This window comes from Bos indicus x Bos taurus, chromosome 3, assembly GCF_003369695.1.
Source record: "Bos indicus x Bos taurus breed Angus x Brahman F1 hybrid chromosome 3, Bos_hybrid_MaternalHap_v2.0, whole genome shotgun sequence".
Taxonomy (NCBI): domain Eukaryota; kingdom Metazoa; phylum Chordata; class Mammalia; order Artiodactyla; family Bovidae; genus Bos; species Bos indicus x Bos taurus.
Window position 1 is genome coordinate 14,643,145 of NC_040078.1, and position 24,876 is coordinate 14,668,020.

At 56.9% G+C, this 24,876-nt stretch overlaps 1 protein-coding gene across 2 annotated transcripts in view; it reads right to left on the bottom strand.

The window, feature by feature from the left end:
• Nucleotides 1-1,233: 1,233 nt before the first annotated feature.
• LMNA (lamin A/C) overlaps nt 1,234-24,876 on the bottom strand; it is a 28,629-nt gene continuing 4,986 nt past the window's right edge. For both annotated transcript variants that reach the window (XM_027530570.1, XM_027530558.1), the window contains exons 2-13: nt 19,895-20,494; nt 8,263-8,419; nt 6,822-6,947; nt 6,368-6,538; nt 6,040-6,165; nt 5,028-5,248; nt 4,712-4,934; nt 4,212-4,319; nt 3,986-4,105; nt 3,507-3,596; nt 2,454-2,726; nt 1,234-2,168 (exon numbers count right to left, since the gene is read on the bottom strand). In XM_027530570.1, coding sequence (XP_027386371.1) covers nt 2,142-2,168; nt 2,454-2,726; nt 3,507-3,596; nt 3,986-4,105; nt 4,212-4,319; nt 4,712-4,934; nt 5,028-5,248; nt 6,040-6,165; nt 6,368-6,538; nt 6,822-6,947; nt 8,263-8,419; nt 19,895-20,250 — 1,998 coding nt within the window. In that variant the 5' untranslated portion in view covers nt 20,251-20,494 and the 3' untranslated portion in view covers nt 1,234-2,141. The remainder of the gene's footprint in view (nt 2,169-2,453; nt 2,727-3,506; nt 3,597-3,985; nt 4,106-4,211; nt 4,320-4,711; nt 4,935-5,027; nt 5,249-6,039; nt 6,166-6,367; nt 6,539-6,821; nt 6,948-8,262; nt 8,420-19,894; nt 20,495-24,876) is intronic.

Consider the following 24,876-nt stretch of genomic DNA (forward strand, 5'->3'; position numbering starts at 1 on the left):
GAAAAGACGGGAACTCCATTGATGCCCAAGTCCCATATTCCCTGGGACCCCCAAGTCCTTGCCTGGGACTGAGAGAGAAAGGATTTCCTTCTTCAGAACCACCCTCCCCAGAAAAGGACTGCTTCCTCAAGTCCATGCACTATCCTCTCTGCATCCCTTTCCCGGAGGCACCTGGCTTGAGCCCCTAGGGAAGCAGGACTTTCCAGCAGGACTTTGGAGGTTTTTCTCATCTCATTCATTTTGCTTTCTCCAATTCTTTTTCCCACAGTCCCAGGCATGCTCTTTTTCTCACTAACTTTTGACTGCGGGCTCAACTCATCTGCCCCAGGAAATGTAAACTTACATTTTATCATCACTTTTTTTTTTTTTTTCAGAAGGGGAGCATAATGTCACAGAAGCAGGGGTCTGCAGCCGGGACCCTGGGTTCTCTCTGCCATCTAGTAGCTGTGTGGTCGTGTCGAGTTAACTCTGAGCCCGCATTTCCAGGGACAAGACAGCATGAGGGTCAAATGAAATAGCGCAGAGATGCTTTGGAACCTATAAAAGGCCAGAGGAGGGTTGGTCCCTGTAGCTCATTTTCCCTGCTTGGGGTCTTTTCCCTCCATCTGGTTTCCTCATTCCCCTACATTAGAGGCCTCCCCCTGAGGCTCCTACTCCACCTGACCTGTCCCTTTGTCCCCAGCAGTCCACTGGAGTGTAAGATCCCTGAGAACCCTGAGTACACGGTCTTGTCCGTCTCCCTGTCTCCGAGCTGAGCACAGTCTGGCGCAGACGGACATTAACTGCCTGCTTGCAAAGTCAGACCAGCCCCTTTCTGGCCAACTCCCTCCTCCCCATCTGTCCTTGCCCCGGGTCCTGAGACGTCACCCCCCTCAGACTGGGTCTATATCATCATGTGTCTCAGTATTCATGCTGAGCTCAGGGTCCAGCACGAAGAAGGTTCTCGCTAAGTGCTGGCTGGTTGAAGGAAGTCAGGAAGGAAATGCTTGCCCTCAGGCTCTGCCTCTCTGCGACTCGTGGAGAGAGCCCCACCCTGGGTGGGCAATGCTCATGTCAGAGCATCTCCCCAGCAGCCACCGACGGGTGCCCAGCTGTGCACCTGAAGCTCTCCAGTCTTTGTCTCCCCAGGGGAGGCTGGGCAGCGTGAGGATGCAGGTGACCGAGTGACATGTGTCAGACCCTCAGAAAACACACAAGGACACCCACCAACAAAGACACCACGGCAGCCAGGGATAGAAACAACTAGTGTATTGATTCAGGGAGGAGAGAAGGGGTGCAGATGGGAAACGGGAGGCAAGGGGCTCCTTAGTGTTTGCTGAAACCCGCTGCCGCAAGCCCTCCACACTTCCTCGCCTTCCTCCCCTTCGGTGGGGCCCCAGCAGGCTCTCCCCTTTCCTAGTAGGCCTCCCTCTCCCTCATCCCCTACACCCACGTGACCTTGACCGACCTCCAGTAGTGACTGGGCAGAACCCACCCCTGGCTCTAAAGCTAGGTGAAGGCAGGCTCAGACTAACCTTTCTTCCCCCTCCTCTACCTCCCGCCTCATTCCCATCTCTTGTCTAAATAACATACAGAAGAAGCAAACGCAGCTGGGACCTGGGAGAATCGAGTCACCCCGGGGTTGGGGAGAGGAGGGGACGGGGCAGGCAGGCGGAGGAGCCTCTGCCAGGGGTCGTGGAACGATGGGGGCCGGCCCAGGGATGAGGCTCAGCCCTCCTCCCTTGGAGGCTGGCGGAGCAGACTCCATACCTGCCTCTCAGGCACCATGTCACGGGGTCCCCGGGATGGGGGTGGCGGGCAGGGCAGAAAAGCAGAAACGAGGCTTTGTAAAAGCAGCCCCTCTCCTCGGCTCCCTCTTTGGTTTTAAGGCAGATACGGAGTTTCTCGGAAGCAGGGAGAAAAGGGGGGGAATTGAGATAGATGCGCGCGTTTTTTTTTTGGCTTATGTTTTTCCTTCGGTAAAAAACCACTGTAGAAAATAACTTCTCTTAGAAAAACAAAAAACAAAACATAGAAGAAAAAACAAAGGGCTATTTTTCTTTGGCTTCGAACCCCTTCCCGTGAGGTGCAGGGCAGGGGTGGGCATGAGGTGAGGAAGAAGCATGGGCCTCCGCCCCCACCCCTGCCTGGCAGGTCCCAGGTTACATGATGCTGCAGTTCTGGGGGCTCTAAGAGAGAAGAGAGATGGGGAGAGGTGTGAGTGGCAGTGCTGGGCCGAACCCTCCCTTCCCCTCTTAACCCAGCCCCGCCCCTGCCCTCCAATCTGGGGCTCAGACAGGAGGGGCAGGACGCAGGAGCGGCAACCCTCTAGGATCTTGGGCTGCGGGGAGGAGGCTCCCACTCCCCCGGGCTGCGGAAGAGAAGGCTCTCCCTCCCACAGGGCAGCCTGGCCCTAACCCTGGAGGACTAGGGTCCTCTGCCCGCCGGGGGTTGGAGACAGAGGGCTGACTCACCTGGGTTCGGGGTCTGGAGTTGCCCAGGAGGTAGGAGCGGGTGACCAGGCTGTCCCCGAAGCTGCCACCCCCACTGCCCCCCACACTTCGGTAGCTGCGAGTGACTGTGACACTGGAGGCGGAGGAGCCAGAGGAGATGGATCCGCCCACCTGGGCTCCCGAGCCGCTGGCAGACGCCTTGTCTGCGGGCTGCCCGCAAGTCCCGCACAGCACGGTGCGCGAGCGCAGGTTGTACTCGGCGGGGTCCCCCGAGCTGCTGCCTGCGTGGGAGCCCTGAGGAGGGAGACAAGGCTCAGGCCGGACGGCGAGTCTGGGACTGACCGCTCAGGCCCAACACCCAGGCTCCGCGCTCCGGCAGGGTCCAGGCAGAAAGGCGGGCTTCTGCGCTTAAGTAACCTAACTGGTGGGTGGTATAGGGCTTGTTGGGTCGGGGCTGGGCTGGGAAGAGGGGAAGGGAAGGACATGACAGGGGGAAGGGTCAAGAAGACTTGGGGACAGTCAGGAAACAGGAGCCGGGTCTTTGACTCTTGTCTTAGCTACTCTAAGCTTCAGAGGGAAAGGAGAGTGAGCAAGCCTGTAGAGCGGCAGGCATGCAAAATTAACTGGGGAGGAGGGTAGGTGAGAGAGACCCTTCTCCCAGGAAAAGTGGGGGAAATGAGAGGCCATGCATGTGACTAGGAGGGGGAGGAGACAAGAAAGGAGATGCATGCAACAGAAGTGGGGGGGAGAGAGGCAGGGCTGTGGGCCCCACGTCTGTCCTCCCTTCTCTGCCCTGGGGGATAAATCCAGACTCTTGTCCACCGCTCCCATGGGAAGACTCATTGGCATCAGAAGTTCCCACTCCCTTCCTTACCAGAGTAGGGCACCCAGACACCTGGGTTCCCTGTTCAAGGTATAGGGAGGAGAGAGAAGAAAAGCCAGGGCAGCGAGTGAAGTTCCAAAATGTTCTTTAATGAAAAGACTTTCTGGCAGGGGGAGGCCAGGGTGAGGGTGTCCCCAGGCCTGGCTGCGTGCCCTGGCGTGGGCTGGGCCTCAGCGGCGGCTGCCACTCACGTGGTGGTGATGGAGCAGATCGTCTCCATCCTCATCGTCGTCGTCCTCGACCACGGTCACTGAGCGCACCAGCTTGCGCATGGCCACCTCCTGCCGCAGACACAGGACAAGGCCGAGGGTTAGGGGCTGCGGGTCGGAGAAGGGGTGTGCAGCATGCCCACCCCAGCAGCCTCCAGGAGCCTGCTCGCGTTCTGCCCCCTGTCCCGGCTGCCACTAGCTCTGTCCTCCAAGGCGCTGGAGGTAAGAAACTTGTTTCTACTCCAGGGGCATGCGCAAGGTCTCTGGATAGGAGCGTGATCTGCCCTTAACCATGCTCACTGTCTAACCCCCACCCCTCCTGCTGCTAGGGGAGCTATCTCTGGGTGGAGAGTTTGGGGCCTGGGAGAAAGCGGCCCTGAACTGGGGTGGGGGCAGCTGCCTCCAACTCTGGCCACGGGGGAGGCCTCGTCCAGTGAGAGGCCAGCCCGCAGCATACTCACTTCCCCAGTGGAGTTGATGAGAGCTGTACGCAGGCTGTTTCCGCAGCCCCAGGTGTTCTGGGCCTTCCACACCAAGTCAGTAGGGGGGCTGTGGGTGGCCCCAGCTCCTGCAGCCCAGATCTGGGGGAGGGAGAATTCAGTAGAGAAGGGCGCTCACGCGCTGGCACCCCTAGCCTCAGGCCAGCCCATCCCCACCCGAGGCCACCCCAAACACCTGGCCACTCACCGTCACCACCTGCCCGGCCTTCAGAGTGAACTTTGGTGGGAAGCGGTAGGTCAGCAGGGGGTCATCTCCATTCTGGCGCTTGATCTGCCAGTTGCCCATGGACTGGTCCTGCCCAGGAGGTAAGGGGCAGGTGAGAGAGGCTCCTTCAGGCTCTTAGAGGGTTTATCACCTTCTATTCCTCCCCTCACGGCTCTCCCCGCTCAAGGATCAATAACAGCTACGTCTACAGGCACTTAGGCTGTACCAGACCCACTCAGTCCTTTCACCTTCCCAAGAACTCAAAAGTTAGGGACTATTGTTCATGCCTGTTCTGCAGATGACGATGCTAGAAGAGGTTAAATACATTGCCCAAGAAGGTCTCACTGCACTGATGAGTCCTGGGGCCAGGACTGGAGGAGATACCCACACTTGCCCTGGTCTGATGTGAGGAACAGCCCTCCCCGCAAACTCCATCCCTTCACCTTCCAGGTCTTCTCCCTAACCCGACCTGGGAGGCCTACCTCGTTGGACTTGTTGCGCAGGCGCACGAACTTGCCTTCCTCGTCCACCTCCTCCACGGCCACGCGCCCGCTGGTGCGAGCATGCTGGGAGAAGCTGCTCCGGCTCTCGGTGGACTCCAGCTTGCGCTTTTTGGTGACGCTGCTCCCACTCTGTGTCTGGGACGAGTGGGAGGAGGCCCGGCCTCGGCTGCGCTGCGAGGTGGGACTAGGGGACAGGCGGAGCCTGTGGAGGGGGGGCAGGGTGAGGGGGCCTCGTCAAGGCGGGTGGCAGGCAGGCAGGAGGCAGCAGCCGCTCCCTGCCTCCCCCGGAGCCCACCTCTCCTCCTCGCCCTCCAGGAGCTTGCGGTAGGCGTGGATCTCCATGTCCAGGGCCAGCTTGATGTCCAGAAGCTCCTGGTACTCGTCCAGCTGCTGTTGCATCCTTGCCCGCATTTCCGCCATCTCCCGCTCCTTGTCTGCCAGCAGCCGCCGGCTGGTGTCGCGTTCACGGGCCAACGAGTCCTCCAGGTCCCGCAGCTTCGCTTCCTTAGCTGCCAGCTGGGTGAGGGGGAATGGGGGTCTGGTGAGCTCTGAAGGTCCCCGAGTATGGAGAGGTAAGGGATAGGGGTAGGGGCACCCCCCCGGGCACACACCACCCCCACCACCCCTGTCTTCAGGTTCCCATCAGAGCCTTTCATGGGCTCTAATGTGGCTGTGGCTGGCTGGCAACTGGGGAGTCCTTCTCAACATTCGACTGAAATCTCTTAATCTGAGGCTAGAACCTATCTCCTCTGCCACAAATGGCACAGCCAGCTACAATATTGATGCTGTTAACACCTCACTATGCCTGCAATGCAGGAGACCCCGGTTCAGTCCTTGGGTCGGGAAGATCCCCTGGAGAAGGGAATGGCTACCCATTCTCCAGTATTCTTGCCTGGGAAACCCCATGGACAGAGGAGCCTGGCAGGCTACAATCTGTGGGGTCGCAGAGAGTCAAACATGACTGAGTGACTAACACTTTCACTCTTTTCCTTTCCACTTTTAACACCTCACGCTGAGTCTTGTGGCAGATCTAAGAGTTAGGGAGGACGGGAATGGTCTCTATATTCAAACGGGAAAAACCTAGGCTCTGAGAAGTGAAGGTCAAGCAGGTAGATATCAAGAGATAAGAGGTAGTCCTGGACCAGCAAACAGGTCATGTGACTCCAAATCCCGGGCTTCTTACTCAGTCTACGCTCCGGGGGCATATTCTGCGCCCTCCCCTGTGGGGAGGGGAGGGGCAGTGGGGGAGGGGGCAAGGGGGAGGCAGTGGGCAGTGGCGGTGGTGGGGGGGGGCGGGGAGGCAGCACCTGCTTCTGGAGCTGGCTGAGCTGGGCCGAGAGGCTGTCGATGCGGATGCGGGACTGCTGCAGCTCCTCGTGGGCGGCCCCCACCAGGTTGCTGTTCCTCTCCGCGGACTGCCTGGCATTATCCAGCTGGCAGAGAGGACACAGGGTTAGAGCTGCAGGGACCGACCAGGAAGGAGGCAGGGACCCAAGAAGGACATCGCTGCTGCAGCCCGAGGTCCGGGGCAATCTGGGCCCCCATCCGCCTGATCTCCCACAGGACATCTCGGGGAGGGCAGCGGGGAGGGCTGCTGGCGACAGAGGCAGCACGGGAACCCGGGAGAAGGAGCACCTTGGCCGAATAGGTCTTCTCCAGTTCCTTCTTGTACTGCTCCACCTGGTCCTCGTGCTGGGCCCGCAGCTCCTGCAGGGCATCCGCCAGCCGGCTCTCAAACTCTCGCTGCTTCCCATTGTCAATCTCCACCAGGCGCGTCTCGTGGCGGCGTTTGGTCTCACGGAGCTCCTGGAAGGGGTGGACCCAGAGACCAAAGTCAGAGCTAGTCCTTTGAGGATGAGGCCCAAGAGGCTGAGCTCCCAACCCAATCCCAACGTGGAACAAAGTCACTGTGAGCTCCACTTTAACCTGGGGGCTGGCCACCACTCCCCCCAGCCCTCACCCCGACTCCCCATCACTAGTACAAGCCAGCCTGGCAGGGGAGCTCTGCACACAGCTGATACCCCAGCCCAGCTCTGACATCTTTCAGCACCCAGCCCCAGTCCTCCGGTCTGCAGGACACAGTTCCCACCTCGCTGTAGATGTTCTTCTGGAAGTCCAGCTCCTCCTTCAGGGTCTGCAGCCGGTTCTCAGCATCCACTCGTCGCAGCATCTCATCCTGAAGTTGCTTCTTGGCCTCGCCCAGGGCTGCCTCGAGCTGAGAGGAAGGGGACAGAGGTCAGGGAGAGGGGTCATAGGACACCAGAGCTGGAAGGAAGCTGAGAAGGGGGTCATGTCCAGCACCTCCCTTTATATGTGGAGAAATAGGCCTAAGGGAGCAAGACCCTTGGATGCCCACAGAGGTGATAACGCATCTACTCCTTTGCAGTAATGACCTTGTATCGTTGCTGTGCTAATGAAAATATAGATAGTGCCTCCTCTCTCTATAGCTGTTATTTTGCTATAGCCACGGAAATATGCCCAGAGTACAGAAGGAACACGAGGGAAGGGACCAAAGTGTGCCTGGGGTGGTAGCGGGGGGCTTTAGGAAGCCCTCAGGAGTCTGAGATCTGAAGGACAGGTGAGTGGGCAGACAGGAGCAAGTGCAAGGGCGCAGAGGTACGAAAGCACACACATGCACTTCAGGCTCTTCGGAAGGCTCAGTACTGCTGAAGCCGAAGGATGGAGCCCTGGGGGCAGAGTGATGGCAGAGGTGGCTGGGCTGGAAGGCAGGGGCTGGGCCATGGATCCATGGATCGCACCCTCACTGCCACGAAAAGATCCTCTGAAGCTTGAGTAGGGGTGCACCTTTCTTAGATCTTCATCTTAGAAAGCACAAGCTGGGCAGTGCAGCTGGGAAGGGCTGGGGGCAGGGCCTGGGAGAAGAATGGCCCAGCCTTGATTTTCTGGCCAAACTGCTGGCTTCTGGTCTCTCCAGGGTGTACTATGGTGGCAAGGCCTAGCAGGGAAGAGAGCCCTGGACAGAGGCTTGGTGGCTGACTCTAGTCCTGACCTTGCTCTGAGTAGATGTGGCGGTGAGACTGGGAACAAGCCTGCTTCTTTGATTCTGCTCTCTAGCTTTTAACATGAGACTAGAAGCTGGAATGGAGAGCAAAGTGTTTGAAAGTAAAGACCATCGTATACATTAAAAACATATGTCCATATATGATCAACCATCAGCTCCCAACTAGGGCTCTGTGGACAGTCTACACTCTTCTCTGATCTTCCAGAGAGGTCACGGCTGTCTATAGCAAGGCCACACGGGAGGGCTCCAGGGCCAGGCACAATTCATCTCAAAGTGAGATGGAAATGGCTTGTGGATTCTTTTAAATTCATGGTGCTAGACACCGTGGGCAGCAAAGGAGGAAGCACTGTACTCTGGATGGATGCAGCAACGCTGGGTACAGGAATGGCTCTGATGCTGTGGGACAGGACAGACCAGGCGACTCCTGAGAATGCCTGGAGGGAGCAGTGAGTGTGCGTTTGGGCGGGGAGCAGGGACGAGTGTCAGCTGGGTCTCGGGTGGGCCTCACCTTGGCCACTTGCCCCCGCAGGTCATGCAGCTCGCCCTCCAGCGTGCGCTTCTCGCTGAGAGCAGTGCTCAGCGCGGCCTCCTTGGAGTTGAGCAGAGCCTCCAGGTCCTTGAGCCGGGCCTGGGCGGCCATCAGGTCTCCCTCCTTCTTGGAATTGCTAAAGAAGCCAGAGAAGAGTGGCTTTAAGAGAAGTCTGTATCCCTAGACAGAGTCAGGTCCCCCAGGGAGAGTGAGAAGTCCTGGGAGGTCAGCCACAGTACCTGGTTCTGCTATCCCCCAAGCTGCCAGGAGAGGGCAGCCTTGGGTCTGGTTTGCGGCTGCCCGCCTCTGGGGCTGGATTCCCACTTCTCCCAAGGCCCCCAAAACCCCTTTCCTGCTTCTCCACCCTTCCCATGACTCAGTGCTCAGGAACGTGCCTGGGGCCAAGGGCAAAGCTCGATCCCGTGAGATGAATGCTTTTCCCTCTCTCCCCTCCCATTCCTTCCCAAAGAGACAGAACCACCTTTGTCTCCTGCCCCTTCCCACATAGGGCCTTAACCTTCTCCCCCTGACTCCACCCACCTTCCATTCAGCCCAGCCTCCTCCTCTGCAGGGATCCAGACAGCCAGACTCCTAGCCCTGGGGTCTGAGTGTCCCTGACGCTTATCAGTTTGAGTGCTAGAAGTGTCAGTCACTTCCCCTAGTCCCTTTACACACCAGGGACTGCTGGGAGGGAAAGTTTGGTTAAAGCTCAGGGAGACCTGGAATGAAGACTAGCAGGCATTGTATTGACCATTCCCTTTCTCAGACCCAGTCTGGGTCCCCTGATGGGGCAGAGCACAAGGGTTCCAGCCTTCCCTCTCTCTGGGCCTCATCAGAACCTATCAACCACAAGCCCAGCATCTGGCCCCAGATGTGACCCCAGGCCTCCAGGTCCATTTGGGCTCCAGCCTTGAACCTCCACACTCCTCAAACTGGGTAAAGCTTTAACTAGAACCAGTTCAAACAGGAGGTGGCCTCTGCCACCTTCCTTCCCTTTCCGGGCCCCTGATTATTTCTGCTGGATAGTGACCTGGAGAGACAGAGGGATCCTATTTTCTTAAAGACCTCTGGGGAATGCAAGAACTTCCCAGTTGTAAGGATCCCTTCACCGATGTGTGGGGAGAGAAAGCACTAGACCCAGGGAGTGGAAGGAAAGAGCCCAGGGGCCTAGTCCCAGCTGCCATCTGCGACTCATCAGACTTCAAGCATGAACCCACTTGGGCAGATGGAAAAAAAGAAAAGCAAATGTGGGCAGGGGGAGAAAGAAATCTATCCTGGCAAGGAGAGAAGTGGCCCTGCCAACATTTTTCTCCTGCCACCAAGCCCTCGGCTCCAGGAGCCCCAGCAATTCAGTGTGAAGAAGGATGAAGAAGGCCCAGCAGGAGAAGCTCTGGACCTGGACGGAGGGCCCAAGACTGAGGCAGTGTGTTCCTGCCACTAGCTCATAAGTCTTCAATCAGAAGTCACCTCCCCTCCAACTGGGCTCCACTGTGAGAAGGAGAATGCCACCCAGACAGGCAGGGGAAGGACGTGAAGATCTCGGGGGAGCACCCCCAGCCTTGCTCTGTCCAGGCCTCTGGCCACATTTCAGAACAAGCTGTTTAGAGCAAGTGTGTCTGTCTCCTGTGAAAAGAGGCCCTTCCAGACCTGAAGGAGCTCTCCCCTCCTCCGTCTTAGCCAGAAAAGCTAAAAATAAAGTCAAAACCCAGCTCAGGTTTTGGCTGCCATCCGGCCCAGCCCCTGGCTGGGAGCACAGCCCCAACTTTCCATGACTTCAGAACTTTTCCGAAGCAGAGGCAGCTGCAGGGGGAGGAAAGAAGAAGAAGAAAAACCGCTGGTAAAGTGAAGCGACACGGCAGACAAAGATTCCGAGCTCCTTGGGCCGACTCCAAGGCTGGCAGGGACTTCCCAGAACAGGCCTCCCTGCCCGGCAGGCTAACGGCTGGGAGGCTCTCAGAACTTAGAGAACTGGGAGGAGCTTCGCATAGGTTTGCCTTAACCCCCTCCTTTTACAGATGAGGAAACTGAGGCACGGAGGAGGAAGGTGAGTGACCCCATGTCAAACAAAGCATGCAGCTCCGGGGACCCAGGCAGAGTCACAGTTGATTCTGGCTGCTGATCAGGACTCCTCCCCCTGCTCTTCCTCCTACTTAGCCACAGGTCTAGAGAGAACCGAGCCAGCAGGAGACAGGACTCCTGATCCAGCCAGCCCGAGCTGGGAGCAGCAGGACGGAGCACCATGACGCTTTCAAAAGACATCTCAAGGGTGTCTCTTCCCTAGTCCCACCTCCACGGCCTCCTCAGACCCAGAGGAGAAACTTCAGAAGTTCTCCTTGGAAATACCTTTGCTGTGAGAGTGCCAGGCAGACGCTGACACAGGAAAATGCAGCTGCGTGGTCCCTGGCCTCGGGGGCTCACAGCCTGACAACTGCAGGATTTTGTCCTTCAATCTAGCCTCTTCAGTTAGGGCTGCTCCCAGAGGTGGGGTGGTACTAATACTAATACTATTAAACTAATATTAATACTAATAGACTAATACTAGTAATCATCTAAGGACAGCAAACAGAACTGACTGTGTACCCGTTATGGTTGTTGTTCAGCCACCAAGCGGTGTCCGATTCTTTGCTCTTAAAGACTGTGTTAACTGAATCGCCACAGCTTCCCCACTGAGACAGGTGCTAGTCCTAGGTGATGGAGGAAACAGGCTCAGAGAACTCTGCCCAGGGTGCCTCCGGGATCCTGCAGCAAGTGGGGAGCAGAGGTGTGAATGGGTGCTGGATGGCTTTCCCCCCACCACCCCCGCCCGCCCTGCAAAGAAATTAAGGGGGCGATTTTCCTTCCCCTCCTGGAGACTCTGATTAGCACTTAAAAGAGTTGCAATGAAAGGACCCAGACACACCCCGCAGATGAGGGAAGCCACTTGAGCAGAGAGGGAAGCAAGGAAGAGCCTTTGTGGTTTTTTCAGTCAGGCTCCGGGAGCTCCCCTTTGTGGGGAAGCAGCCGCTATCACCCATGGGCTTATGACTCAGACCTCAGGAGCCCTGTGGCCAGGGAGCCACACGCACCCCGCAAGAGACGGCTGCAGCGGGGGGAAGGCACAGAAGCCAGCGCCTCCCCAGCCTCCTCCTCGGTCTTGCCTGTCCACTAACTCCAAATGACATTGCTTCCTTAGTCGGGGTCCCCGGCCCTAACAGGGACTCCAAGCAGACACCGGCCAGGCGTCCAACCCAAGGGGCTGTGCTGCCTGTGCCCCAGTCCACTGCGGGCCAGCAATGGGAAAGTGGGGCACATGCTGCCCCACAGTGGGCTGGCAGGAAGAACAGGGTAGGGCAGGCAAGGGGAGCTGGGAAGGGTGGGACCCAGGGGCTCCACAGGTGACTCATCCTCCAGCAGACAATACCCGGGCAGGTGTCAGGAAATCCTCTAGCGCTCACAGGGGAGACCCTGGCTGTACCCACGTCCTGCCCAGGCCTCCGTGCCACGCCACAGGGAGCCCACTCTTTCCCTCCCATCCGCCAGGCTCCTCCAGCACTGGAGTGGGTTCATCCCAGTGGGCTCCTGAGACAAGAAGGGCTGGGCATCCTGTTTCTAAACTCTTCCCAGGTTGGCAAATCCGATCGCACAAGGCGGGAAAAGTTGGGTGGGGCAGGGCAGGAGAGCAGAGAGGAAAAGGCTAAAGCCTACGCACGAGAGCTGGGAGCGGGCTTGCGTGCTCCCAGGCTGGGGCGCTATTAGGCTGGAGTGATAGGGGAGCCGGGCTTCAGGGCCACTGCAGGGCAGGACTCTAGGGGCTTCTTGGACGGGGGTGGGGGTGGGGGGAAGCAAGGCGCCTGGCGCAGTAAAGGGGCTGCGTGGGCACTGTGCCAGGCGCTGACCTGCCGGCTGAGTCAGCCTCCTCAGCCCAGCTCGGATGCCAGATATGGAAGCCAGGGCGGCCACAGGCCTGTTTGGGCCCGGTTGCTGGGAGCAACTTGCTAGGCCCGGAGGGAAAGGCCCCCATTTCCTCCGCTGGGCTGAGGAACACGAGGCGAGCAGAGACAGCAGGCTGGGGCTAAAAATAACCAGTGGGCGGGGCAGATGGCCACAGGGGCAGTGGAAGAGCCGGGCCAGTCCGCCCGGGCTCCCTCAGACCCGCCCCAGTCCCCTCGCTGACCACGCCCCAGGCTCACCAGCCCTCGGAGTTCCCCATCGATGGGCGGAGAAGAGGGGGGAGGGGAGGCAGGAGCACGGAGATCCCGAGCCCCTGGCATTTCCTGCCTCACTAAAAACGGAGCCCCCTGTGGCCGGGCAGGGCAAAGCAGGGCTGGGTGTGCAGCATTGAGTCCCAGCCCTCCCCTCTCCTCCCAGACGTCTAGACCTCTTCCCAGGCTGACTCCCTGCCAGGTGATGGGGTCTCTCCTGTGGCCACCCCACGCCGGGCCCCCTCGTTCCTACCACTCTTCATTTTGTTCCAGCAACTCCTCCCACTGCAACGTATTCTTCCCTCCCTCCACCTGTCCAAATCCACACCTGCCTCCTTCGTTTGAGCCCTGCCTCAGCCCTGTGCCTCCAGACCCAGCCACACCTCTCTCTCCTCTTCCAAGTCCGCTCAGCTGTTGTTTTACCTGCTGGTTTATTCTCTTTCCAGTTATAAGTGTGTCTCGGGGCTTTTTCTGTTTGTCCCCAAATGCCCTAAGGCCAGAAGATTCATATGCTCAAGGTTTCTAAGGGGGAACCTCCTTCTAGAACAATTCCTGCCCTTTTACAGGTGGGGAAACTGAGACCTGCAGAAGAGTAGGCTCAGACCCTAAAACCCTGCCCACCCGGTCACCTGAGGACACTCGGAGCAGATGGAGACCGGCTCAGAAAATTGCATGACGCATGCAGGGCGCGCAGAAAGTAGGCAGAAACACCCAGGAAGAGAGCCCGCGAGACACTTGGGCTTCTGCTCAATGGCCAGGAGTCGCCCTAGGACCCAAGTGATGACACAGAGACCTAGCGAAAGAGCCCTCACAGCTGTGTGTGGGGCCACGAGGTTCCGCAGTTCCCTCTCCCAAAAGGAACCACTGTTGGGTTTCTCGGCTGGTCTGTGGGCCTGCCATTGCTCTCAGGTATGGGCAGGATGTGGAAGGGCTGGGACATTCGGTTCCGCACTCTGGCTTTCAAGGCACCAGCCCTCTCTGGAAAGGAGACCTTAAGGAGAGAAACTGAGAGGGGCTGGTGTTCTAGGGACTGAGAAGCCCCTTGAACCTTCCCCAGATGCCACCCTGTGCAAGGTCTGAATGTCTTACACCTGGAAAGTACATGGGAGGATCCCAGTACGGACCCCCGGACCCCTGACCCTCCCGCCCAGGCACATCACCCACAGCAGGCATGGCTCTGCTTCCCCACGCCTCCCTTGGGCGTGACACCCACCACATATGCTCAGGGTCCAAGGGCCCTTGGATCCCCTTCCAGAGCCGCTAGGCTCCCAGCTGTCCTCACCCCAGACAAAGCCAGCTCTTAATTCCAAGCAAAGGGAGGGTTGGGATGGGGGAACTGGCTGGCGCTGAGAAGGGGGACAGGAGGCCTGTTGACATGTTCAGACGCAACTCCAGCAGAGTTGCTGGGCCTGGCACAGGGCCAGCCCTGAGTCACAGCTGCTGGGTGTATCAACGTGGCATTGTGCAGCAGCGGGAGAGGCCTGCAGTCCGAGGTCGGTGCGCTGGGGTCCTGGACAACAGGCGGCAGGCTTCCTGACTAACCGCTCCCTCCTGCCAAACTCCACTTTCCTTCTTCCTGGCCTGTCTCTCCAGAAATCATTCCTGTGTTGTCATAAAAATGCAGGCCAAGGCCTGGAACAGACCAAAAGAAGTCGGGGCCTGGAGGGGAGAAGGATGGCCTAGGAAGAGGTAGGAGGTCCTGGGTGTGGGAGGGAGGGAGGCCACTGGCCAACAGGCGGGACATGCAGGGGATCCCTACAAGAAAGCGATTCAGTTGTCCCTTCTTAGGATGTATTAACCTTCCATCTGGTGGCTCACGGTTATTAACCCTGACAACAGCAGGGAGAAAGTGGGAGCCGCACCCCAAGATGGAGAAAGGAAGTTGGGGAGGACCTAGCAGTTCTGGTCGCGCTGCATTCCAGCTCCAGCCTTGGAAGATGCAACGCTGTCTCCCAGCCAGCAGAGGGTGGCAGTGTCATCAGAGCTTCGGGAGGAGGAAGGGGGGGGTGCCTTGGCAATCCCAAACATCCCCCTTTGAACTGCCAGGGACTGTGCTCCTGGAAATCAAGGGTCTCTTACTTCCCTGAGCCAGTCCCGAAAGGGATTCCTGTATTGTTCCCCTCCATCTGTCCCCCATCTGATTCAGATCCTCCTCCTCCTTCCTGCCACTCAGAAAAGTAGTTTTCAAAAAAGGCCGTCCCTCAGTCTTTCTTTCTCTGACTGGACAATTCAGGGTCTCCCGTCCACTCTCTACTCTGCCCTCTACCGTGACTCAGCTCCTCTGCTGGGCCTGGGATTTCGGCCAGAATTATTCCTGGTTTCGACAGGCAGGATTCAGGCTTCCTCACAAAAGGACAGGGGAGCGTGGCCCCCTACTCTGCCCCACCTCCTTCCCAAACTATCCCCTTCCTTGAGTGTTAAGGGACAAGACCTCCTCACAGCCCAGCCTCAGGCTGGGGGAGCCAGAATGGGGCAGGAAGAGTAGAAGGTGGGCAGTTCAAGGTCACCCTGCACCTCCCTCTGATTCCGGGCCATGCTGTCTAATCCCAGCCAGCACTAAGGTAAGAGTCCTGCCTGCCCCAGAGCCTCCACTTCTTCTCCAGCACAGGTCCATGGGACTCTCCTGCATGGTACAGCCTCAAGGGAGGTATGCTCAAAATATAGTGTCCTTTCCTACTAGTAATAAAAACAAAGTCTAAGCCAAGAGTGTAATGTCATAATAATAACCTGTTTTTCACAAACTTTCTTGGAAAAAGAGAGGAGGGTGTTAGTACTTTTAATTCCACAGCTTGTGGGAAATATTTCTATTGAGAATAGCATTGGCTATTAACTATTTTCACATTAATTATACCTGATTTTTATATGCATAGCTTGGTATTTTAGAGAACTGTTTTCACACTTTGTGGGTCATGGTACTACTTCGGAACTGGAGGCATCTCTGGAGATCTTCCGCCCTAACCCCTTTCTTTTACAGCTAGGGAAATCCAGAGGTGGAGGGTGAATTCTTCAAGGTCACACAGCAGTTCAGAGGCAGGGCTAAGCCTGGAACTAAGGACACCGAAGGCCAGGGCTATTTTCACTGCCTCACACTACCTGTCAGTTTGTTGGTAGATCACCTTGCCTTTTGTTAAATGACAGGAGACCCTGCACCATCCCCCACAGAACCTCTTTCCCCGGCATCTCCAAGAATATTAGAGCTTAGCCTGTGTCATCTTCAGTTCAGGAGCCGGGGTTCGAGGGGCCAGGGAGGTAAGAATGGAATGAACTGCCCTGGACCTCTGGGCCAGACCTGGTCCTGGCTGTTGGAGCTGCTAAAGGTGGTCAGGGGCTGGGGAGGAGGGAGACTGGGGGGTGGGGGGAGGAGGGCACAGGGGAGCAGGGGGCACAGTGGGTAGGTAAAGCCATCTCCTCCCAGTTGTCCCCCCAGCTGTCCCTGCCTTCAGCCCTGACACTGAGCTACTGAATCACTGGGGATGGGCCTGGGAGTGCAGACAATGGGCACATTCCATGCAAGAGTAAGCCTCAGATCCCTGGAGGCCAGGGGATGTGCCAGGGACAGGGCATCAATCTTGGGAAGGCCATCAGCACCTTAGCAGGAATTACAGTCTTTCTTGTTTCTCTTGGTCTCCTCAAGCACTTACAGCTCAGCCCCTGGGGTTAACTGTACTTTCTTCTTTCCATTTGAATAAGAATGTGGACTTCAGGGTGAGGGGTAGCGTGGAGAAATGACAACAGCAGCACACGCAGCATCCTCAAAGGCCAGCATCCCCGCTATCCTTATATATCTGCCAAAGGGCACACTTTCTTACACATCCAGGGAGGCAATTCCCATGACAAGTCCCAAGACAGTCTCAAGACAGGAGTTACCAGCCTCTCACAGCTCATGATTCAGGGCCTGGAAGGGTCCTGGGTCTTTCCAGGTATGGGCTGTGGCAAAGGCTGTTGATCAAGTGATAACAGGCCCTGCAGGACGGCAGAACATTAAGGCAACCCTGGCCTCAGAGCAGAATCTCCAGAGTGCAGGGGTGCACTTCAGTCACCCCAACCCTCCTTCCACATCCTCCAACCTGTCCCCGAAGCTAGAGAAGTGAGGTGTAATGATGTGTGTGTGTGCATGCTAAGTCACTTCTGTCATGCAGCCTTATGGACTGTAGCCCCCAGGCTCCTCTGTCCATGGGGATTCTCCAGGCAAGAATACTGGAGTGGGTTGCCATGCCCTCCTCCAGGGGATCTTCCCAACCCAGGAATCGAACTCCCATCTCTTAGGTCTCCCACATTGGCAGGCGAATCCTTTACCACTAGCGCCACTTGGGAAGCCCAAGGTTTAACGGTAGGAGCACTCAAAATGAGAGTCAGAAGACGCGTGCTCAAGTCCGGGCCTGTCACTCATTGGCTGTGTGACACAGGACAAGCCTTCGCACCTCTCTGGTTTTCCCTGTTCTTATCCTGATGAGAGCTTGGAAGAACCTGGGGCTGCAGGTCCCCGCGTGTCCTGACTGAGGCCATCATGTAAGGCGGGCAATTCAGGAAGTTGTCGGGCACCCAAGGCCTTGTTCGGGGGGAAGGGATACTTCTGCTTTGTGGGTCTGGGATCTCCCCACTTCTGACTCAGCCTTCCTCTACCAGTTCCGTTTGGGAAGACACAGACCCTGCCACCAACCCGCAGCCCAAGCCCGTAACTCTGGACTCTGCTCTAGAACTACCTGTGTGCACGGTCTGTCAGGAGCCCTGGTTCCAGACCACCAACTAAGGAAGGAGGCAGAAAAGGCTCCCAGGATGCAGTGGGGAGCGGGGAGCAGGGATGCAGACACTCAGGCCCCCACCCCTCCCTGTAAGACATCTGCTGTCTCCACCCTGTCTCTTGCAAAGCCACTGGGGTGGGAGGGAGGGGGGCAGTATCTGAGTCATCCACCCAGCTGTCCTGACTGGGATGGGGCCTAGCTCCAAGCCTCGACCCCAGGCCGGCCTTCCCTGATGCTTTTAACCTCCTCTTTCTTCCCGCGAGTAGGTGTTCAAAACCCCTGGGCTCCAAAATAAAGGATGTGAGTCTGTGTTTGTGGGCAGGAGCAGTGTTTCTGCTTGGAGCCTGTAACCCAGCCTGATGAGAGGGGGCCCCAAAGCCCTGGGTGTGGTCAAGGTACCCAGGCTGGGCCAGGAGTCACCACAAGATCTTACAGATAGCTCTGCATCCCAACCCAAAGCCTGGCCCTGAACTCTGAGCTCTAATTAAACATTAAACCAGACAACACCTTCTCTCTAGGCTTTAGTGGGAGGAGTTAGGACAATGCCTTTCTTCCTCTCCCAAATTCTTCGTGCCATTCTTCACCTCACCCTGAGCAAAGCAGACACAAAAGGGAGCAAGAAATCCTTGTTCCTCCCACTGGGGACATAGAAGGGGACAGAAACCCCAATCTGAGTCCTCTTGGTCTCCACCCAGCCTCCTATCAGCCTAGGATCCAGGTGTGCAAAACCACCCCACCTCTTCCGGAAGCCCAGCACCCCCAGCCAGGATCAGTGGGGGAGAGGAGAGGCAGGCAGCTAAATATAACAAGTACACACACCACCCCCGGCCCTGTCCCACGTGTGCGCACACCCGCCTGGTGTCCCAGACCGGGACAGCTGCACCAGGGGGCAGAGACGGACTGGCGTGGCTGGGTTAGCGAGAGACCGTAGACTCCACTCTTTCTGTTCCCTGATCAACACCTTCCCCAGAAAAAGACCTGCTAAGAATGCCCTTGGCAGGGACGTGCAAGGTAGTAGTTTGGTAGCTGGGTAAACTAGTTTAGAACACTAATCCTCTGGGACTCCCCTAGCTTGCCTCTTATCTGCCCTGTTAACTAAGTTATTCATATCACCAGTGGACAACGACAGGAATGATCCCTTTCAACAGAAATAGTCACTCTGAGTTCCCTGGTGGCCTAATGGTTAGGATTCCTGGCTTTGGATCCCTGGTCTGATCGGGGAACTGACACCCACCAAGCCTGGGCTTGAGGGTGGCGGGGGCGGGGGAGAGTCACCTGCCTGCCGACACCATTTCCACCTACTCTTCACTAGGGGATGATATATCTGCCACACCCACCGTGCCAGGGCTGGGGGCTAGCGAAGGGGTATAAAGACTGGCCAATACACAGCGCTTCTGAGAAGAGCATGAGCCTGGAGAAGACAACGCAAAGGGGAAGAAGGGGACAAACCATTACAGCCTCAACCAGGGATCTCCAAGCACCTTCAGTGCTCTCTGGCTGAGGTCTTCACAGAAAACAAATCCGTGGGGAGCTGAAGAGGGCCTAAACTTCCCAGCTCCAAAGGCCTTTTTAGAAAAGAGGGAGGAGACTAGTAGGGTGCGGTAGGGTGGGGCAGGGATGGGTAAGGTAGGAGGGGCCTGAGCCTTCCAACGGCTGGATTTCAAAAATGTCACAGTATTCCAGTAGTTTAATAAGGCAAAGAACAATAACCAAAAAAAAAAAAGTCCCAGTGGCTGAGAGGACGACCAGGGCAAAAGCTGCTAGGCTTGGCTGGGAAAATGAAAGTGGCTCACCCCAAGAAGGGAGGCAGGGAGGGACAGAGTCCATATCCTCCTCCGAAGACTCCAGGGAGAGGGTGAGGGTGTGGAGGTGGGGAAGGGGAGGCACAGACCTGGGCATACATAACACAACTTCCTGAGCCGGGAGCCTCTGCCCTCGGTCTCCCTCCCTCCCTTGCATTCCTGGGCCAAGCAGGCCAAGGGCTGTGGGAGCTGCGGGGGAGCGGCTCTCCTGGAGCTGATCGGTGGGCCTGTCAGAGGCCAGGGGAAGTCCCAGACATGCAGGGAGTAAAGGAGCACTTCAAAACTCTTAACAGGAACCTGGGAAAGGGTTGGGCAGTGGGGACCATCGCCGTGCCCCTGCAGGGGGAAAAGGCGGGCACCCGGCTTTGGTGACCTCTCTCTGGCACCACTGGACACCTCCCTAAACAGCCTAGGAGCTCTGTTTTAGTGGGAGTCATGTCCTCAGAGCCAGGCTGGGCAAAGTTGGCACGGTGCCAAGGCTGCCAAGAAAGTTCCAACAGGACCCCTTCACCCACTCCTAAGTGTCTTGGGTGCCTAGATGTCTTAGACCTGGCAAGGCCAGTTCGGCTTTGCTCAAGGCCCTCTCCCAGGCCCCAAATAACTGGCAAATCCCACCCTGACAGAATGTGGGCCTGCCACCAGCTCCTACTTGGCCCTGATGAACCCCGCCATTCCTTATATACCCCACCCTCTCCCAGAGACCTCTCCCTTCTCAGTCCTGTCTTGACAATTTCCCTTGGCACTGCCAGGCACTCGCTGGGGGCAGTTCCGGGAGGGAGGAAACTATACGGGCAAAGTTATCAACCGCCTGGAGCCCGGGCAGGGGCGGCAGTCCGTCTGCCCTCGCTGCTCCTCCCGGCCCCACGCCGCCACCTGGGGCACTCACCGTGCCTTGAGCTCCTTGAACTCCTCTCGCACTTTGCTCAGCTCCAGCTGCAGGCGGGCGCGCTCCTTGGCCACCGAGTCAAGGGTCTTGCGGGCATCCCCCAGCTCGGCCTCGTAGGCGGCCTTTATGCCAGACACCTCGCGGCTGACCACCTCCTCAGACTCAGTGATGCGAAGGCGCAGACCTGCATTCTCCGTTTCCAGCGAGCGCACACGGTCGATGTAGACAGCCAAGCGGTCATTGAGCTCCTGTAGGTCTTCCTTCTCCTGCAGCCGGGTGATGCGGGTGGGTGACAGCGGGGTGGAGCTGGCCTGCGCCCCGCTGCGGGTGGCGCGCCGCTGGGACGGGGTCTCCATGGCCGGCAGGGTGGCAGCACTGCCCGAGGGGCAGAGGTCCCGGGAAGGACGCGGGGCTCAGGCCGAAGGACAGAGACTGCTGGGGTAGGAGCGCGCCGGCCGGCTGGCTCTCGGCTGGCTCCTGGCAGGCTTGTGGATCTGGGCCGGGCGCTGTCAGACCTCGGGATCTGGGCTGGCCGGTGTGGATGCGGAGCTCCCGCGAACACTCTGAGTCACCGGCTCCTGGGCAAAGGCTCTAATAGGTCTAGGGAATGGGAGGAGGGGCCACTCTCTTAAAGGGGCCGTCGCTTAACCACAGGGGTGGGAGAGGGAGGGGTGAGCAGGGGAGACGACTGCCCCGGGTAGGGCCCCACCCTCCCTCAGGCACCCCCACGTGCCTGGGGCTTCCCTGAAGCTCGTCTCTAGGTCTCTACCTGCTCAGAGATCCAAGCTGAAAGCTTGCTCCCACTGCCTCTGGCCTTAGAAGCGGTAAAGGGCAGAGCCAAGGGGTCAGGCTGGGTGGGTATAGGGCAGAGCCAAGGGGTGATGCTGGGTGGGCAAAGGGCAGGGGGAAGAGGCGCAGTAGGCACAAAGCAAGGGAGGGCACCAGGCAGGCAGATCCAGGAAAGTGGGGGGAGGTTGAGGCTGGTGCCCATGAGGGTGACTCACTCTTCCACCACTGGCCCCCCTTTTCCTCCCCATAGTAATAGTGAGTCACCCCTACCGCCCCCCCTCCATGAGTGGGCAGTCCATTCAAAGCCGCATCTCAGTATGCCAGAGTGGGGTGGGGAAATATGCCTGGGTTCCCTGGGGTGGTTGGAGGGAGGGCTGCCACAAAGTTCTGGATCCTGAGTTCCTTATACACCCTCAAATTCAGGGTGGGGACCAGAGTTTGGGGTCATTCTTTTCCTATCTTCTGCCCCAGGTTAATCTCCTTTTGAAATCAACCACTGGATCTTAGACCCAAAGAACAACCCCCAGGCCCCAGAGGAGGTCAAGAATAGGACCCAAGTACTGCCCACCCCGTCCCCTTCCTTTGGACCTAAGCAGTCGGAAAAAGAGCCTGCCTGAGGTTCCTCCCAGCTTTGGTCCCTTTCTAGTCCTCAGCCCAGCCCAGCCCACCCCACCAACCCCAGGACTGTACTTATTTTTTTTTTCCAGGACTGTACTTATTTTAATGGATAATTTAAAACAGATACCAGAACTGTGCATGCATTCATCACATTGCCAGGACACCAGGTCCCAAATTTTTGTGGTTCCCAAAGGGGCCTGAAAGGGGGAGCAGGGCTGGGGGCTGGACAGCCAATGTTGGGTCTCTATCCTGGTTTCAGCCAGAAAAGGGGGGTGATGGGGGTGGAGACAGCAAAGACACCCACAACCTTGCTGACTGCTGGGCCAGCACTGCACTTATCTCCACATTCCTCTCTGGCCAGGTCTGCTTTGCCACTGGCTCTGGGGAGGGGCCAGGCCTTCTCACAAAACAGGATCATCCAAGTCCCTGAGCTTCCCCACCCCAGGCTCTGGAGCTTCATCCTCAGGACTCACGGGAGACCCCTTTAATCAGCCTCCTACTCCCCTCTCCCATCCAGGTCCTGGCCCCACCAACCATCTCATCCTAAGAGGTGGCAGAGGCTGAGGCTCCAGAACCCACGTGCTTTCCTGCCCTGACCCTGGGCCTCCCATAGCTTATTCTCTGGTGAGGAACTGGGGAAATTAAATTATGTTGCTAACTCCTACAGCTCCAGGATATCAGGATACACAAGAGAAACAGGGCTGGACAGGTCTTCTGTTCTGGAGCTGGGGCAGGATTAAGGCAGGGACTCTGAGTGTTCAGGGAGAGAAACACTCCCTGAGGGATGGCAGGTTCCCATCTCCAGGGGTTGACTAGGCAGGGTGGTGAGCATCCAGGATACTCAGAGTTGGGGGACCCGGGATATGGTTCCCCTCCCTGCAGCCCCCTCCCTCAGGGTGGGGCACCCACCTTCAGCTTCCCAGACAAAACAAAGTCTTTCCTTGTTTCTCCCTCTCGTGTTCCCCAAGTCAGAACCAGAGGTGGGGGTGAATGAGCCAGTGAAACGTGAGGGACAGTGGCTGTTCCCACTGCCTCAGCCCCCCTCCACAGGGCTCCCCGGCCTCTGCCCCACCCAGTCCCTGCCTGGCCTGGCCTGACTTCCCCTCCTGGCTGGGGACGCAAAATCACACTTAACCCTTCCTCTCTCACACCTCCCCATCTTTGAGAAAAGAGACAGGAAAAAGGAGAGGGGATTCTCACCCTAAGTTTCTCTCTTTCCAAAGGGTTCACCACCACCACAATGGCCTCAATCCTAAACCTGAACTTCAAAGTGGGCCTTTACCCTAAATATTCAAGCCTAACTCTGAATCCCAGATGTCATCATCTGCTCTCCCCCTGCCAGGGTGTAGATGGTCAGTCCCAGCAAAAGCAGAAGGCAGGGAAGGCCAGGTCCAGAGGAGCGGAGCCTGCTGGAGGTAAGGGTTGGCAAGAGTTGTGTCTGGGTGGAGACCAGTTTCCAAGCCTGTCTCTCACTTGGCCAGGTGATGACAGGTCTGCTGCTGAATTCTCCGGGCCTCAGCTTCCTCATCTATAACAGGGGCAGAGTGGCTATCAAAGAAATGAGGGTTGAGCTAACATGTTTGCTGTCTAGGGAGTTGTCCACCAGTAGGGAAAACAGGAAGAGGCGATACCAAGCACGAGCAGTTAAAGAGCAGCATAGAACCCTGAACTGGATAATGAATTCCAAATGGGTTCCAGAAGCCTGGAAGTTGGAACATCTGTAAGTGATATTAGAATATAGTTGTTGAGTGCAAAGGTCCAACTATCAGAATACAATTGTTGGGCAGTGGAAGAGACACTTGTCTTGAAGACCAATGACCTTGGGGAGGGGACCCTCCTCTTTCCCATGGCATCCTGGACATCTGTGTCCCTAACACTTGGCCCAGTGCCTGCATTCAGGAGGTGCTCAGTGTTCCTTAAATGAACAAATGCATCTGGCCCTGCCACTTCCCAGTTGACTGACTTTGGGCAAGTTGTATCTTTTCTTTCAGCCTGTTTCCTTGTCTATAACATGGGGATGCTGCCATGTTTAAGTAACATGCATTTAAAGGGAGGCTTCTTGGAGGAGGTAGATTTCAGGCTTTACAGAAGTGCCTTATGCCCACAGTGAATTCCCTCATCCAACAAAGATTTATTGAATATCCACTGTGTGCCAGGCACTGCTCTAGACACTAGGGAGACAGCGGTGAATAAAACAGATCAAAATCCCAACCCTCATGTAGCTGACATCCAAGTGGAAGGAGATGGCTCATAAATAAAAGACAAAATTATAGTTTGTTGGGGCTTCCCCAGTGGCTTAGTGTTAAAGAATCTGCCTGCCAATGCGAGAGTCACAAGAGATACAGGTTCAATCCTGGTGAAGATCCCCTAGAGGAGGGCATGGCAACCCACTCCAGTATTCTTGCCTGGAGAATCCTATGGACAGAGGAGCCTTTCGGGCTGTAGTCTGGAGGGTCACAAAGAGTCGGACACGACTGAAGCGACCTAGCGTGCACGCATGCACGCACGTAGGATACTGCTCAACAAACTGGGTAACTGACACTTTGACACTCTTTAGTATATTTTCACAAACATTCTCAATCTGGTCCACAAAACCACCTTATGGGCTGGGGATCATTTCCCTGTTTTACTGCTGAGGCTGACTTTCCCCAAACTAGACATTACTAGGCCGAGGCCAGAACATGGAAGAGGTGGCCTGGACCAGGATTCCTTCACTATCTCATGCCACTTTGATGGGACGTGTGGGAGGAGTTGGGGTGGACTGGTGCTGGGAGGAATTCTGTACAGAGGAGCTGAAGTGGGAAAGAGCTGAGGAGGGTACACAGCTCAGCTGAGCAGGGAGACACTAGAGGTGAGGTGGGAAAGTGTGGGAGCAAAGGCAGGACTGGAGAAGAGGGAGATGGAGGCAGCCACCTGGCTCAGGGATGGAGACCTGCGGGAGGGAATCTGACTGCTTGAAAAGGCTGGGCTCAAGGAGAGAAGGGAGGCCTTGAGACCTGCAAGGAAGGAGTCAGAGGCAGCAAGTTAAACAGTGGGCTCAGCAGAAGGGTGAAATGAGGAGGGCTTTGAGGGGCATAGTAATAACGATTCATGTGGGGAGGACTGTGGAGTACCTACTATTATTAGGCACTAGGTATCCGAATTACTATGTTGAACCTATACAGTAGCTTTACATGGTGAGTACTGTTATTAGCCCTATTTTATAGATGAGCAAACTGAAGCCCAGGGAGATTAAATTATTCCTTTAAGGCAGGGATTCTCAAAGTTTGCACTACTGACATTTTGGGCCTGATAATTCTTTATTGGGTGGGGAAGGGTCTGGGCACTGTGGGATATTTTGCTGCCTCTCTGGCCCTCTATCTACCTCTGCCCCCAGTTATGACAATCAAAAATATCTTCAGACAGTGCCAGTGTCCCCTGTGGGGCAAAATCATGTCCAGTTGTGAACCACTTACCTAAGGTCATATGGTGAGTAGCAGGACTGAGATTTTAATACAGGTGGACTTGACTTTGAACACCAAGCACTTACTACTACTACTACTACTACTACTACTAAGTCACTTCAGTGGTGTCCG